Below are 16,530 nucleotides of genomic sequence, written 5' to 3' on the forward strand. Positions count from 1 at the left end.
CTCTCTGTGTTAGTAGTTAGCAGGGGGTAAGCGTTGTCCTTCATTATCCTAATCACTGTGAAATGACTCCAATGGACATTATCCCGAGAATATACTGTGAATATATGTAGGGCAGCACATTAGACATTAGGAACTGTTAAGAGAGAGAGAAAAAGAGAAATATAGTAGGTGTGCCAAACTTGACACTTGGATATTTTTCATTTTTATCATCAGATTCTTTTAGGTATTTATTATCTTCCCAAATTGCTCTTTAAATCTCTTAATCCAAGTGCTGTGATGTATATGTAAGTAATTGAATTAATTTCCTTACATTTTTTGAGAAGAGGTGCTATTCCCCTGGCTGTTTTTCCAATGATTTTGAAAGAGCGTCTCATAACACACTACCCTTTCTATGGCGTGAAAATCATACAAGGTCAAAGTAAGCTCACATTAATTATTCATAAGGGTTTTTACTACTCTCATTTGCTTGGTTTTTTCCTCTTCTCTTTCCCCACCTTCAGTTAAGATTCAGACCCCCACCCCATTTTCCCCTCTCTACTGTTACACACGCTGAGATATCTTTCCTCAGCATCTCTTTATAGCTTTTGGTCCCAGCTGGTGCAAATAACTCCAGCGTCTTTGCATCCCTCAGCCAATCCCAAATCAACACACACTCGTACACACACAGATGCACATGCTTCATACCTCGGACCCGGCACCTACCCCAATTCCCCTATTCTGTGAAGAATAGTGAAGCCCTTGATGGCAGGGCAAAGTGATAACTGAGAGTGATTGCAGGTGGATCAGTAAAAGAGAGGGAGAGAAGGAGAGAGAGAGAGAGACAGGAGGGGGTGGAATGGGAGGTGCTGTATCAGCCAGGCTGAGGCAGGACGCAGCAGCCGCACAAGAAGCACGCTGAGCCGAGGGATCTATTGTTCCTTTGGCTTTTTAGATTTTTTCCTCTCCACCCAGACCTTATTCTTCTCCACTGACCCAGAGAACGGAGCGAGAAAGAAGGGAAACAGAGAAGAGGAGACAGACAAGTGGATTATCCTTTCCTGGAGAAACCGCGTGCAGAAGAGTGAGCAGGACAATAGCAGGCACACTTTTTCCTGTGCCGCATCCTCTCGTTCATACATCTCCAGTTGAGTCTGTGTGGGTTTTGCGCGGTCTGCTTGGCAAGACTTGAGCCGCGTGGATCTGTCTGGCCGGGCTGAAGCCATGGGGCTGGCCAGCAGGGCAGCAGGGAGAGGGGGTAATCCAACAGGGGCGCTTGCCTCCCTCCTTAGAGTTGCTCTGCTTGTTTTCGGGCTTTGGGATGTTCAGACCCAAACAGTCGCCAACAAACCCACCTACATCTGGCAAACAGGTACGGCTGTTTTTTTTAAGCTGAAATGTGTAGTGAATGTGTGGGTGCGCTTGGAGTTTGAGAGGTTTCATTCGAATGATGGGAATGGACGCTGACGTATCACTAAGTCTAAATTAGACTGTCTAATTGAATGTCCAAGTACTATCTTTTTTTACTTTTATGGGCATTTAGGTTAATGAAAGGCTACAGAATAATGTTGCTGTAAAATTTTGTCTCGAAGTTAAACCTGGTGGTGAGCTATTTTCTGAACCAGCATATTTAAACGCATTTTGGTTGGTGGAGTGCCTGATATTTTGAGAACATGTGGGATGGTTTTAATGAGCTTCTGTCCTTTTAACTGGTAACCCTCCACATCGCCTTTACAAAATGTTTACCCTCCATAGTTCCTGGAAAATAAGTGACTTGTGAAATGAAACCTGAACTTGAATCAGTCTTACATGAATGATTAAAATGCTTGCTGAAAGCAACTGTAAATTTAATTTATACACAGTTTTTGGAAATGTTTAGAGCACATGCTGTGGTTTTTGGGTGGTGTCTCCACACCTGCTTGTATCACTGGGGCAAATTTGCCATGCATGGGACAAGAACCAGCAGTGGAGGTGGGGGATGGAATAGGTTGAAGGGGGCAAGTCTCTATAGGGGACAGTTGGGATGGGAAAAGGGTGGGATGCATTGGATTGGGGCATTGAGATGGTTCCTCTGGACTGGCCATGGATCGATGGGTCATTTGACCAGGGTCTCAGTCGGGAATAGATTGAGAAGCTCCGGATCAATGAGGAGGGTGCAGTGGGGCCACTGGTGTCCTGCTGGAGTTGATCAATGCACAGCTTCACAGCTGGACAGGATTGAGATCCAGCAGGATCAATGGAGAATTCTGAACTCTCTGGTTTAACTCAGATGGGGTCTGATCAATGCATGGAGTACATGGCAAAAGTGTACATTAAATGGATCAGTAGATTCAAGAGTTGTAGGTTCCATAAAAAATCTATTCATACGATGTAACGGTTCAAGGAGAAACTGTAAACTTTATTGCCATTGTTTGACAAAGTTACATTCTTGATGGTGTGTGTTATAGCTGTGATAGAGCTGCAATATTATGGCATTACGGTGCAGTACCCTGTACACTCCCCCCTTGCTGTGGCTGAGTGCATGAGATTAAACATGGAGTGAAAAGGACGAGCAGATTGGCATGTTAACCTACATACAGTGAAGCCTTGCTTTTGCCATAAATACACACATACAGTAATAAATCCAAACTTAGTATTGCTTATTCTTAGACTCTGAAAATGACAAATCCATTTATTTCACAATCCTTCCAGAGTCTTCACATTCTGTATCACCGGTGTTTTAAGATGAAAGAACTGCAACGGGTTCATGTGGGACCAAGTCAGTTTTTGATGAATGCACAATATATTTTGTGGCTGTGACAAATAGCTCTGGCGGTGTGCATGTGGAGGCTGAGGTTTACTAGTCAGCAGGCGGTTTATTGGATAAGAAACATTTTCTATAGTTTACCTTGCTTGGTCTTAGATAAAGGATGTACAGTAACAATAGCCTAGTTTTGTCCTGTGGCAACATTTGACAACCTGAAAGAATCATTGTGAGGAAATAATCATTTATGTTTTGAATTCATCTTTTAATACTTCCTTCACAGTACAAATAAAGCATTTATGAACATTTACACTTTCACCTAGTGATTTCAAATAGCATTTTGGTAACACTTTACAATAAGTTTGCATTTGTTAACAATTACTGTAGATAATGCATGCAGGTCTAACATGAACTAATAATGCACAATATACGTTTACAGCATTTATTAATTTTTATTTCATTTTAATTTTGGCATTTACTAATACATTTATAAAATCAAGCGTTATTTAATGCACCATGAGCTAACATGAATAACTGTATTTACATTAACTAACATTAACAAGAATGAATAGAAGCTGAAAAACTACATTGTTTGTTCATGTTTGTTAATGCATTTACTAATGTTTACAACCTTATTGTAAAGTGTCACCAGCATTTTTAATAAGTGCAGAAGCAAAGGACTCAAATTTGGTGAAAACCTGCATGCTGTCAATCATCTATAAATTACTTCAGTCTTTAAGGATTTGACGCAGCAGTTTGGTTTTTATATGTGCCTGTTTTTAGGGCTCGTGGGAAGTGTCCGGCCTGCTTTATTACAGTGTATTTTCCAACCTTACACTGTAAACAATCCTCCTTTTTAACACTATTGCATCTGTGTATGGCGTCTTGGGATCATGACTTCATTTTGGAGCCTTTATTGCTGTCTTGAGTTTTGAGATGGTAAAGCATTTTACAGTATTGCTGTCTCTTCCAATGGTTTACCTCCGTTTGACCGCCACTCTCCAGGGCTTCCATGTGGGCCATTCCCTGCCCTGGTTTGCTTGTGGGAAGAAGCTATTGAGTATGGCAGGTCCCTTCCCCCTTTCACCCCGCCCATTCAGTCTAGCAGATGATATGGCCTTTATTCCTTTCAAATGTGTACATCTGCATCTACTGCTTCATTTTCTTTACTGTCCACCCTTGAGAGAGTTCTCCAATATCCTTCTGCTTCCTCCTTTCAGCATCTTTTCACCTTTCTCTTCCCAGCGTTCTTTTCTTTAGTTCGACCTTTGACCCTGTGTCTAGAAGGGTCTCTGGAGGGCATGTCAGTGTGAGGGGGTGTCAAGCGGACAATTCAGACATTTTCACTAGGTTACACTTCAATACCACACACCACTTGGGCGCGGAACTACTTAATCTAACCAGGCAAAGTTTCCAGGGTCAAGTGATACAATCATAGCCAATCAGAAGATATTTTGTGTTTAATATGAAGAGCTCAGATGCATAACCCTCTAAGTGCGTCAGACATGTTTTTGTGTAAATAAGCATTTTTATTAGACTCTTATGTTTGGATCATTTTACTTTAATGACAATTAAAATGTAGTCAGTATTTTCAGATATGTCATTGATTGGTATTTAACACATTTGAGGGTCTGCAAAACCCAAAAACTCTTGCAACTTGACCTGCATGCGCTGTCCAATTCATCCAATTGTTCAATGCACTTAGAGGATTTTGCTGATCGTTGTGCCATTTTACAGATTCTGCCAACAAACCGCTATTTCAGTATGGCTTGAGGCTGGAATTAAGCAGATTTGAAGTTGAATGAACGAGACGAGAGCATTTAGTCCATATCATTATCTTATTTTTGATATAGGTTGCGTTTAGCTTCTTTAGCATTGGAGCTCTTATATATACTTTCTCACGAAAACTTGGTTTTAAAAATGTCAAGCATGAAAATGTAAAAATTGCTTAAATTTACTTTTTTTCCCACCAGACATTGAAAAACAAAGTCTGGAGTAAATGGGAACATTAATTTAAAAACTTTTACTTATCATTTAACACTTTTTGTATCATAATTGAAAAAATTAGTCCTAAAAAATCTCATTACCGCAACAGTCAGAAAACATCAACACTGACATATTTTCAAAATGACATGACAAACCTGAAAGAACATAATTTGGAGATTTTGCACATGCATTTAAAATCAAAGTATTATGCTTCTATTAATTAAATTAACATTTAATAAGCATCTGTTGCGGTAATGATAATCAAAATGTCGTGTAAGCATTCTGACAAGACAATATTTCAAATTAACTGTAAAAAATGATCTTACCTGGTAACCATCTTGAAGTAAATGGTCCACGTGCTTGGTCACTCAAAATCAAACTTTATTAAAATTCTGTATGTGTGCTTAAACTGTTCTCAAAAAGTGTTGCGGAGGATGAGAACATCAGGCATGGACATTTTCCAAATTTTTCTTCATTATTATTATACATGAATATTCAGTAAATATATTTTTTCTGTCATCTAAAGTAGTCTAGCAAAACATCCATTTATTTTTTCTCTTAATATTTTTGTGTTAATTTGATTAAATTACAACATAACGCATGTTCAAACACAGGCGGACACATTGCGGTAATGAGAATTTCAGCAGAAAATGAGATAAAATTTACAATTATAAATTCTTATGTTGAAATCACACATTGTGCAAGGTAGAACACAGTATTGTGTTAATTCTGTTGCTTTTTAATGTTACTATATTACACATTTTAAAGCTAAAATCATTAGTGCCGTGGTGTTTCAATGGTTTCGTGAGAATCACCCACTTGTGCATCAACATCTTGGACCATCCTGTTAATGGGGCACTGCCGAAATACAAACAAGATTTATATAGGAGATATCACTTTTATTGGTTGTTGCATTATAACACAACTGGTTAGAAGCCTCTGTCCTATTATGGATAACATTTACCAACCCTATCTCACGGGAAAGCATGCCTATTTCATGTGGGTGTGAGTCTGCATGAATTTGTACAATATGAATCATACAAAAATATACAATTATCTGGTAAAAAAAAACAGGAGAATGAAAGTCCATCCTTAATCACATCTCGAATCAATACATTTGTACAAATAAATATAAATTAGCAATCTTGTCAACTAGGTTTATATTGACGTGACATTAAGTTAAAATTTCCCTGTTTGCATTTTGGCTTCCTCTGTGCACCGATATGGTTGATCATGTAAAAATAAAAGAGAAAAACATTTGGAAGAGAAGAAACATTCCCTAGGCGATCAAGCTGTAATTATACCCAGCCATCAGCCTGAATTTAACAGCAGTGGAGCCAGAGTTGGCTGAAATCATTATGAAGAGGGATGAAATTGAGTTTTCTTTCAGATTCATCAAGTGCCAAATTGCTGCTGCTTGCCCGGGTACTTTACGTAAGTACAGTCCAGCTGCCAGCTCGGCCAGAATGGTCCTTCTCACTTTTCGTCTTTAATTGTGCCTATCAATGTCCCTGGCCTTCCTGGTGTGGGCGAGGTCACCTCCTCCCTGTCCGGCATCTGGACGCTCCCTCACATTTTTTATCTCCTTTTGTCTTGGAGGGCGAGGGAAGAATCCTGATGAGAGCTCAGTAAAATAGACCAAAAGATGACAAAAGACAAGCTGGCAGTGTGATTTGTTCCACTTGCCCCCTTCTCTTTTTCTTTTTCTGTTGCAAATGCACGCACACTTGCACCCGCGCACCTCATTAGTTTGCTAAGAATGGATTGCGGCTGGGGTGGAGTTGGGGGGAGCTGTTGTAATTACCTGGGTGTGGAGCGCTAACCCCTTTTTTGTCAGAATGACAGCTTTCTGACAGGAGATGCTGAGAAGGAAGGTTTAGTTATTTATAAAGAAAACTTAGTAGTGCTTTATGTTGCAGACTTTGAAGAAGTTTAGGCAATAGATGAATGAATTAAAGAATTTCTCTTTGATTTCAGATTAAACTCGGATAAGCTGATAATTAATGATGGTACGTAACACATTAGTGGGATATACAGCAGCACAATGTGTTCCTGATCCATCCTCCCTGCTGCTCACTACAGCTCACGTTCCTGCAGTGAACCGCTTAGCTTTCCTGAAACGTGCAAAGAGATTGCACCGATTGTGCTAAGCCACTTTAATTCTACACCTGACTCGTACGCTGTCCGTCCAATGCCAGTTTTGTCCAAAGGTTTTGTGCTTCTGTTGTCGTAGTACTGACCTGTAGTGTTCAGTTATCAGGAGTTGCCGTTTCAGTTATTCTGGTTTTAAAACAGCTTTGAAAGAAGATAACAGCTATTAAACTTAAACATTTTGATGTATTTACAGCCCAACAGCATGAACGATATACAAAAATAGATCAAATATCGCAAATGTGCATATTGGAGTTGATGGTGTGCAATGACTGAATGATGTTAGTACTTTAAGAAGTTATGCATAGTTAAAGTTTCAGCTCAGTGAAGATAACAGAGAGACTGCCAAGACCGTGATTTGTTTTATAATTTGCAGATTTTAATATCATTTAAATAGATTTTACAACCTTAGAGGAGTCATGTGAGGTCGCTAAAAAGATGGTGTAATGAATTTGTTTACATGGTTTATTTTCCACTTATACCACGGGCCTCTTGAATGCTGTATTCTGATCGGCTAACAAATGTTTTAAAAATAGGCACCAGAGCAATGTTTGTGGGTAACCATTGTATAAGTGTAATAATTGACTCCGGCCCTTTAAATTATATTCCGATTCGAGTCGTGCCACATTACCACCTTGGGTGTGCATTATTTTCTTATAATTCAATGGGCCGTCGTCAATTATTCCTTATATATCGTACATTTTTGTTGTTCCTCTATGCCCCTCCTTTCTGAAACACGTTGATTTGTACGAAGCTTGTTTGATAAAAAAACACGGCGTGCTGTGATTGGCCAGCAATCCAGTGCGTTATAATTTGCCAAATACCTGAAGCATGTGACGGAAATTTTTACGCTCCTTATTTGGAATATCTGCTCCCAAAGCAAAACTGCATTGCGGAGAAGGCAACAATACTACAGTGGGAATAGAAGTTATATCTTCATTCTTTGTGTATTTTTGTATAACATTTGGGCGGTGTTATGCAAATGTTCCCACACAATGATGTACAGCTGTGGGGTCATGTTTAAATCTGGTGTTTTAGAAAGGCGTTGATGAGCATTCACTTTTAAAAATAATATTTATTTGGGTTCAGGACTTTTAATCTTTGCAACTTTACAGATCTTTGATATGCACAAACAACTTTTAACACATAAAATTGGATAATTTGACTCCTTTTAAAGTATCATCGTATTGCATATTGTATATGGCACAACCCTAGTAAGTTATTGCATACCGTACACAACAAATACTGTGCAACCCTACAGCTTAATAGCTGTTGACAAATATATCAGTTTTATGCACAAGCATATTTTTCTAGCCTGTGCATTGTTTTTGTAACAAATTTTGTTACTGTATCTATTGGATTCTAAAATCAATAGCTAAAATTAATCAGCCTTAGAAAATATTTGTACTTAATTTTTTTGGCATAAATGCTTGACACACTGTTTTTATTTAGTTAGGAAATACCTGTAAAAAATGCCTTAGAAATACAATTGCAGAGGTGGTAAACAAGACCTCATAATAACAATTACATGCATTGATCACAATTTCTTTGCAATTTTTCTTTCTTTGTCTATCTGTAATGTGTCTTGTCACTCGCGTGCCAATCCTGTCTCTGAGGAGCTGAGCTGAGAAGTGTCATACTTTATAGCATAGCGACTTATCTAAAAGAGATATAAATAGCAGACAGGTTAAGCCGTGCGGCTGCTGAACTCTGGATGGTAGCTCAGACGCTAATGGGAAACAACCTGGTGGAGGTGTGATGGAGAATAAACAAGAACAAAAAGACAGTTTGTCATCGCAGACAATTCTTTGGCGCCGCTCTAAATTTTCCAATTGCTCTCTGGTAAACACATTAGCGTTGCTGATCGCTGCCTCGCGCACAATGAAACACCTGCAGCCTTTTCACATGGCCGTGGCACGGTTGGCATGCACTGTATCAAAAGCGAACTAATTCCTCTGATATATATAGGTAACTGCGAGGTTAAATCCAAAGATGTGTTTTTTATGGAAGAATAATTCCATTTTACGAACAAGGATGCTTACACATTTCCGCCATGAAGCTTCTACCTCTGATGATCTAGGAACAGCTTTATATACAGTAAATCACACATTCTCATGTTACAGAAACTGCATCTTGGCATCTAAAGTGTGTTAGAGTTTTTAAAGCCAGGTTCGACATTGGGTGCTGTAATATAATGGCTTAATGTAATAATCGAGTTAGGATGGAGGTGGAGATTTCTCGGCTGTCTAATCAGCTAACCGTAATCTGAGTTGACCTTTTTGAATCCATGATGCACTGAGAGATCAAATGCCAAGTCGAAGGGAAGTGTTCAGGATTTATAAAGTAGCTATTTGTATTAAAATTGTGGGTATGCTAGAGAATCCCATTTATTAAAAACACAATTTACTGATAACCCCTGATATTTCTTGAATAAAATACAAAATGTCACATTGTCTGAAAATATGAGATCACATCAAAGTTGCATTTAAACTTCAATTTCAATGTTTGACATGGCCTTAATCTATCAGTATTAAAGATATCATGTTGTTATTTACTTAAATAGGATGATTTTATGTAGAAATTAAAAAAATGACTTTACAGACTGCACTTTTACAGACTGGGTCACATATAGTCTACATATTGTTGAAAAGTAATTTAACCTCATTCAAGTCACATTTCACACGTTAAATAGAGAATGAATGGAGGTGAAGCAGGGAGATATAAGACTCATTGAAAAGTAGTGGCAGAGGCATCATTTTAGTATGGTGATATTATATGATGTGGAAAGGTTAGCATCTCTCCATTTAAATGGCAACTTGTCAAATATCCACTTATTCCTCCACCCACTCATCACCCACACAACATCTCCCACAAACACAACCATATGCTTCCTTTCCTATTTTCATACCTGCTGTATGCTGAACATGTTGTAGCAATTTGGCATTTGTTTAGTGTTGAATGCTTAAAATCTAAGCCATAATGGTAAAAAAGGTAAAAGAAGACAAAAGCCAAAAGCTATTCCTCAAAGAAATAACTTTACCTCAAAGACAAAGGTGGATCATCTACTTTTACCTATTATTTTTTTTACAATTAAGCAAATTACAGTTACTTTTTTATCTACATACATCGCAGGTCTCCTTACATGGCATAGATATACATTAGATGTCGTCTTGGCTAAGGCAGTTCATTGGAACAAATGCATCAAATAGAGCCGCCATCTTGAAACGGGAGCCCCTCCTCTTTAATGCATCAGCGTCAATGTAGGCGAAGGTGTTACGGAAATAAAATCACCATAAATCGTAATGAATGCAATTTTCTAGGTTTTTGTTCCAAAGTCAGACTTGTATTTAGCATCGAGTCCAGAGAAAATGTGAAGTTTTTTATATTAAAGGTGCAGTGTGTAATTTTTTGAAGGATCTCTTGACAGAAATGCAAAATAATATACAAAACTATTTTATTAGGGGTGTTTAAAGAAAAATGAACCGTTATGTGTTCACCAACTTAGAACGAGACCTTTTTATCTTCATACACTGAGGGTCCCCCCACATGGAAGTCGCCATTTTGTGCCGCCATTTTTCTACAGAAGCCCTTAACGTAAAATTTTTTTACCAAGTTGTCTCCAACGATGACATGTTTGTCCAGTGGCGGCTACCGTAGCTTTTCTATATGTTCTAAAAGCTAGGGTTGAGCAGTAAATTAAGCCGTTGCTTGCAATTCGTAACCTCACCACTAGATGCCGCTAAAATTTACACAATGCACCTTTAAGAAAATCTACTTTTCCTAAATATAATGCATAGTGCTAGTAGGCCTAACATTCATACGCAGCACAAAAGTCCGGCATCATCCATGAATTTGAAGTACAGGCGGAGTTGGCAGAGTTACCTAGCTACTTTCTATGACAAGACCTCTGTTCCAAGATGGTGGCAGTTTTGACGCATGCTTAGAACCCCAAGGGGACATCTAGTGTATATATCTATGCTTACATGGTAGTCGCCGCCATGTTTCCACAGTAGCCCTAAATTGACAAACTGTTCTACAGAGCGCGTCCATCCCTACATTGGGTGCATGCCAATTCAGGGTCTGGATTCTTCTAAAGCCATAGACTTTGAAGGCAAGACTTGGTATTTGAAGGCTGCATCCCCTAAAGTCCACGAAGCGAACTGAAATGAGAGACGGTCTAGTTTAGGGGGAAGTTACCTCGCTTGCTGTTCCCGCCCACTATGCTTGTTACGGGGACACAACAGCTGAGACCTATCAGACTTTTATAAATTCACCAACCTTAGAAATATAATAAAGTAAGACACAATGTTGCACCAATAATATTAATTTGCATTACTAAAACATCATTTATAATAATAAAACAGTGACAAGGACTTTTAGTTTGCAAAATATACACTTTTATTTAACTGCAGTCATGAATGTTTTTTTCAAAATACCCAGACGTCACAGGCGCGCATTAAATCTTGGGATAGCCAAGGCTGTGAAGGATCTATCTATGGATCCTGGGTTTCAGGGGAAAGAAAGGCCACATTTGGAGGCTGCAGGTGAAGGAGCCTTCAAATTGGGACAGCCTTCTTTGCAGCCCAGTGACATATTGCCCTTCAAATATAGCTTTGGAACGCCGCAGACCCTGAATTGGGATGCACCCTTTGGCCCTGTCCCAAATGGCACACTCCGCACTTCCGGAGTTCCTCAGAGTCCACACTTTGATGACATCATGTAGTGCAGACTTTAGGGACCCGAGTCCACGAGGCCGCACCGGAGTCGTATTTTGGGACAGACTCAAAAGTCACGCCGGAAATAGGAAGAGATGTTGCCCCTCAGTGTGAACTCCTCCCATTTGTCGTCTGTTTGCTCTTTCGCAAGGAATTCTGGGTAGGTAAAGTGTGTGAAGCCTGCCGGCTTTGCCGAAGACCGCATAAAGGGTGCAAAGAAGGGCGCTTATGATAGACACTCTACGAACTTGTAGACCAAGCCAACATGCACAATTTAAGGCCACGAGACCGAAAGTCCACGTGAAGTGCACCATTTGGGACAGGGCCTTTGTGTTAGAGAATGACATGTTTGTCCTGTTGCAGCTACCATAGCTTCACTATGCTTTTCGAAATTGAGGTTAGTTGCAATTTGAAATCTCACCATTAGATGCCGCCAAAAAACACACTTTAATGCAAGATTTTAATTGCATAATTAAAATTTCAGTATGTTCCTTGCTTAAATTTATTGTATGGTTTAAGATCTTTTTTTTGTGTATTTTGAAGCTTGCAAGCCCCTAGTCCCCATCCAGTTTCATTTAATACACAGATTGATAAAAATCTCTTTTTGTGTTCCATAAAAGAAAGCAATTCAGGTTTGAAATGACACACGGGTGAAAAATGTGACACACTTTTTGTGTGAATTTTCCATTTAAAACAGAACTCAATTTTTCATATTGGGTCATTTGTGCTTTGTTCTGTTCTGCTCTCATGAGTTGTTAAAACCTGTCTGGAGATTGTCTGTTTGCTCTTCTACTGGGAGATTTAAAACAGATCATTTTCTGGGAGTGAAAGAGAGAGGACAAACATTGGTGAAAAGAGTAGGAACATTTTATCCATGTCATTTTTCATAGCCAGGTCTGCAGGGCTTACTGTAAGTGAGTTACCAGGGACCCACAATTCATCATAGTTACTCTGACCGTGCAGGCGCACCTCCTGGTGGAACTACCCACCCCAGACTTCTGTCTTCCCATAATGCACCACTGCACGGACCCCTCTTTGACTGTTTTTGTTTTTTATGCAGTGATTAAAAATTAAGTCAAATTATGTATGAGACCATTGTGTTGTGAAACAAGATACTATAGTACAACTTGAGCATCCGTGTCTTCTTCCTGAAACTGTATTGCAAATACATTACTGCGGTTTTAGAATAATGCTTCGCAGATAATTAAATGGCTTTATTCACATTTGCTTTGCAAACTTTCCCACGATATGCAGTGAGAATAAAATGTATCTTGACAAGCAAACCTGGTGTTAAATGGGCTGTTATTGTTTCAAATTGGTTCATTTATGAGGATTTTATAGTAATCCAACCAACTCCTGTTCTTAATGCACAGCATGACATTGCACACACACACAGCTTTTGTCTGGATAAATTGTTTGTATTCGGTATAAAATATAATGTTTGGGCCTTAGAGGATTATAAAGATTTCATTTTAAAGGGCTAGACATGCAATGACTAAGAGTGTCCTTAAGGAAATGTCTATATGGCAGATAAATAGAGACTGTTTACAGTACAGTGCTTAGAAATAAAGTCATGCATTGCTTAAGTGAGGATGGTAGATGGATTATAGATTGGATTTAAAAACATTATTTAGAGTATCCTCAAAAGATTTGTAAATTATAGTGCATTGAGTTTCAGCAGTACTAATGTATGTTTACATTGCATAACACTATTCCTTAAATTATACCATACACTGCCATGTTTATACAGTTTAAAGACATGTAGAGTTTCGGGTACGAGACAGTGAGACATTTGGGACTGTCTCATTGGCGTGCATGGACGTGAGGTTGACATGAATGTCCTCATTATCTAGTTGTACTGTATAGCATCTTGTATGATTCAATAGTGAATTGTTTGCATGTAATGCCATGTATTTTTTGTTTTTCTCTATTACAATACAGAGCAGTTGTACATCAGATAAGTTATAGAGCTTGTAAAGCATCTACAAGCAGCTGTAAAAGGACAACATATCACACTTTTCATGCCCAATACTAAAATGGTCTTACTTAGAGATTGTACATTAAAGGGACACTCCACTTTTTAAAAAAAAATATGCTAATTTTCCAGCTCCCTTAGAGTTAAACATTTTATTTTTACTGTTTTGGAATCCATTTAGCTGATCTCCAGGTCTGGCGCTACCACTTTTAGCATATCTTAGCACAATCCATTGAATCTTATTAGACCATTAGCATCGTGCTAAAAAATAACCAAAAGACTTTCAATATTTTTCCTATTTAAAACTTGACTCTTCTGTAGTTACATTGTGTACTAAGACCGACAGAAAATTAAAAGTTGTGATTTTCTATGCAGATATGGCTAGAAACTATACTCTTATTCTGGCGTAATAATCAAGCACTTTGCTGCCGTAACATGGCTGCAGGAGGCGCAATGATATTAAGCAGTGCCTGAAAATAGTCCCCTTGGTAGCTTTCAATAGCAATAACAGGAGAGTCAAGTTTTAAATATGAAAAATGTTGAAACTATTTGGTTGTTTTTTTAACTCGATGCTAATGGTCTAATAAAATTCAATGGATTGTGCTAAGCTATGCTAAAACTGGTACCGCCAGACCTGGAAATCAGCTGAATGGTTTCCAAAATGATAAAAATAAAATGTTTAACTCTAGGGGAGCTGGAAATTTTTTTTTTTTAAAGTTGAGTGTCTCTTTATAGAAAGGTGTCCTGCTTTGTGCCTTACAGGCTTATTGCAGTTGAAGCTACTTCCATGTTTTGCATTAGTCAGACATGATAATATTCCCTATATTATAAAAACGCGTGTAAATGTCTAAAGATTGGTGATGCGTGAATCTTCTGGAACAGAGTAGAAAACGGCACGACAGTGAAGTTTTGGTGGCTTATGATAAAGCCAGTTTCTCCTCCTGTCTCATTCATCTCTTTTTTTGCTGTCCTCCGTAGACATCCGCCTTTCCACTCCATTTCCTCACAAATCCATATGTGATCACCCCCGATGGCTGGATGCCATTTTCTTGCAGATGTTGTCTGAGGAAGTTTCCAGGAACTACTGAACTGAGGCACGGTTTTGTGTCAGTTGTCTATAATGTGATGGGGCAGCTTTAATGAATCTTGATTTCGTGCCTTCTTAGTGTTTATGCTCTGTAGGATTTTTTGGTATTACTCTCAATAAAGTAATACAGACTGCCAGTGTTAGGTATGGAGATGCTCTGCCCAGCTGTCCATTTCTGGAAACCCACGTTTGTGTAAAACCTTAAGGCCAGTTGGTTAAATGGAAAGTCAGTGGGGAACATTTTCACTTATCTTCAAAGTGTTGTAATTTGTTATCTACTTAAAGGGCTATTGGTAGGCGAACACAACATAATTGCATTACTGTCTTTCATGCTCTGTGAAGTATGCGTTCTTTAACAGATTGGTTGGTTAGCTTTATTGCTGTAATTTTTGTAAATGTCAGTTTTTGTCCATCATATAATTAAATTAGTTCTGAACAGTATACAGTTTGTTGCATGATGTTGTGCCCGTATGCTTTCTGTTCATGTGTTGTGTGTTATTAGTCATGCATGCAGAAGGTTTGCCAAGCATCATTCATTAGCTTGATTGCTCAACTGTGTATTAGACTATAAAGCTGTTTTTCTGAAGAGCAGCGCTAGATTGATCTCTCCAGATCTCATGATCAGCATTCAAACAGCGTTTTGTGTGATTTGTATGTGAGTGTTGGATTTCGACCTTAGTTGCAGTTCTCAGTCCACCTTGGCTGGTGTAGCCTTGACGATTTCGATAGCTGTAATAAAGCAGATGAGCGTTATGAAACTGTGTTTATTTACTGCACAGAGGATGAAAACGTATTGTCATTGTAAGTTGACTGACCTCATTGAACCTTATTTCACACAAAGAGCGATTTACTTTGAAATTGAATAAATACATGGACTTATTCACACCAAGGACAAACATTGATGACAAAACAGTTTATGCCATGAATGCCATGGGATGCATAAATCTGATTCGAATGGCATCCATCCGAAATAATATTAGAAATTAGAATTTTCCAAATTGTAATATGTTGAAATTAGTATGGTATCCAGTATAGTCCGATAGTCTACTGCTTCTGGTGAATATTCAAAGTGCTGCTACCAACAGTAGAGCGATGCGATCTCGTTCATTTTTCATTTCCAACTACACAACAAAGTTGAGATAAGTTTAAATTTATGCAAATAATGAGCTTTATGGTCAAAAATGGACGAGCCCAGCCATTGGGTTAAATTAACCCAGAAAACGTTTATATTTGACCGAGGGGCAACCTTCAATCTCTCTGATGAAACCAATATGGAAGTGATTTAAACTGCAATTCATCGACTGGACACTAGAGGCTGGCTCCAAAAGGGAGTCAATTCCCATAGACCTCCATGTTAAAATGGTCAACTTTACAGTAGAAATTAATATGTTTACAGCCTGGAACTGTGAGGGGGGTGAATTTTTTTGTTTAAATTATATTAAGCCTTAAAGTTCTGCATAATTAAGGACGTGACCATTTGAGTGACGGTTGAACAGCCACTGCCGTCACTAAAGTCGAGCTAGGCGGGCGTGGTTTCAGCAACCAATCACCTCAGCTTCACCCATGTCCCGCCTTTTTACCCATTTTCGGATATCTGCGAGTGATGCGCGGTGACGCACGGCCAAGATGGCGACGACAAGCATCGCCTACTAAAGGGACTGTAAGTAGGATTTTAAGTGTTTTACTAATCAAAATCATGAATATGTCCTCATTGGTGTCAAATGACCTCTGCCAGTGATCTGACTTGTCTTTGTAAGCTTAGAATTTCTCCTCTTTACTTACATTGAACGGGTAAGTCCAAGGAGGCTTCCATGTCGATTGATAAACTATAATAACAGAGCGGGACAAAAAGCACTTGCCTACAAACGCGTTTCCACAACACGTTTTCATTCAGAGC

At 38.7% G+C, this 16,530-nt stretch overlaps 1 protein-coding gene across 1 annotated transcript in view; it reads left to right on the forward strand.

Moving 5' to 3' along the window:
- The first annotated feature begins 690 nt into the window (after positions 1-690).
- thsd7aa (thrombospondin, type I, domain containing 7Aa) overlaps positions 691-16,530 on the forward strand; it is a 132,253-nt gene continuing 116,413 nt past the window's right edge. The window contains exon 1 of the mRNA XM_073858252.1: positions 691-1,348. Coding sequence (XP_073714353.1) covers positions 1,201-1,348 — 148 coding nt within the window. The 5' untranslated portion in view covers positions 691-1,200. The remainder of the gene's footprint in view (positions 1,349-16,530) is intronic.

The sequence above is a fragment of the Misgurnus anguillicaudatus genome, chromosome 20 (genome assembly GCF_027580225.2).
Source record: "Misgurnus anguillicaudatus chromosome 20, ASM2758022v2, whole genome shotgun sequence".
NCBI classification, from domain to species: Eukaryota; Metazoa; Chordata; class Actinopteri; order Cypriniformes; family Cobitidae; genus Misgurnus; species Misgurnus anguillicaudatus.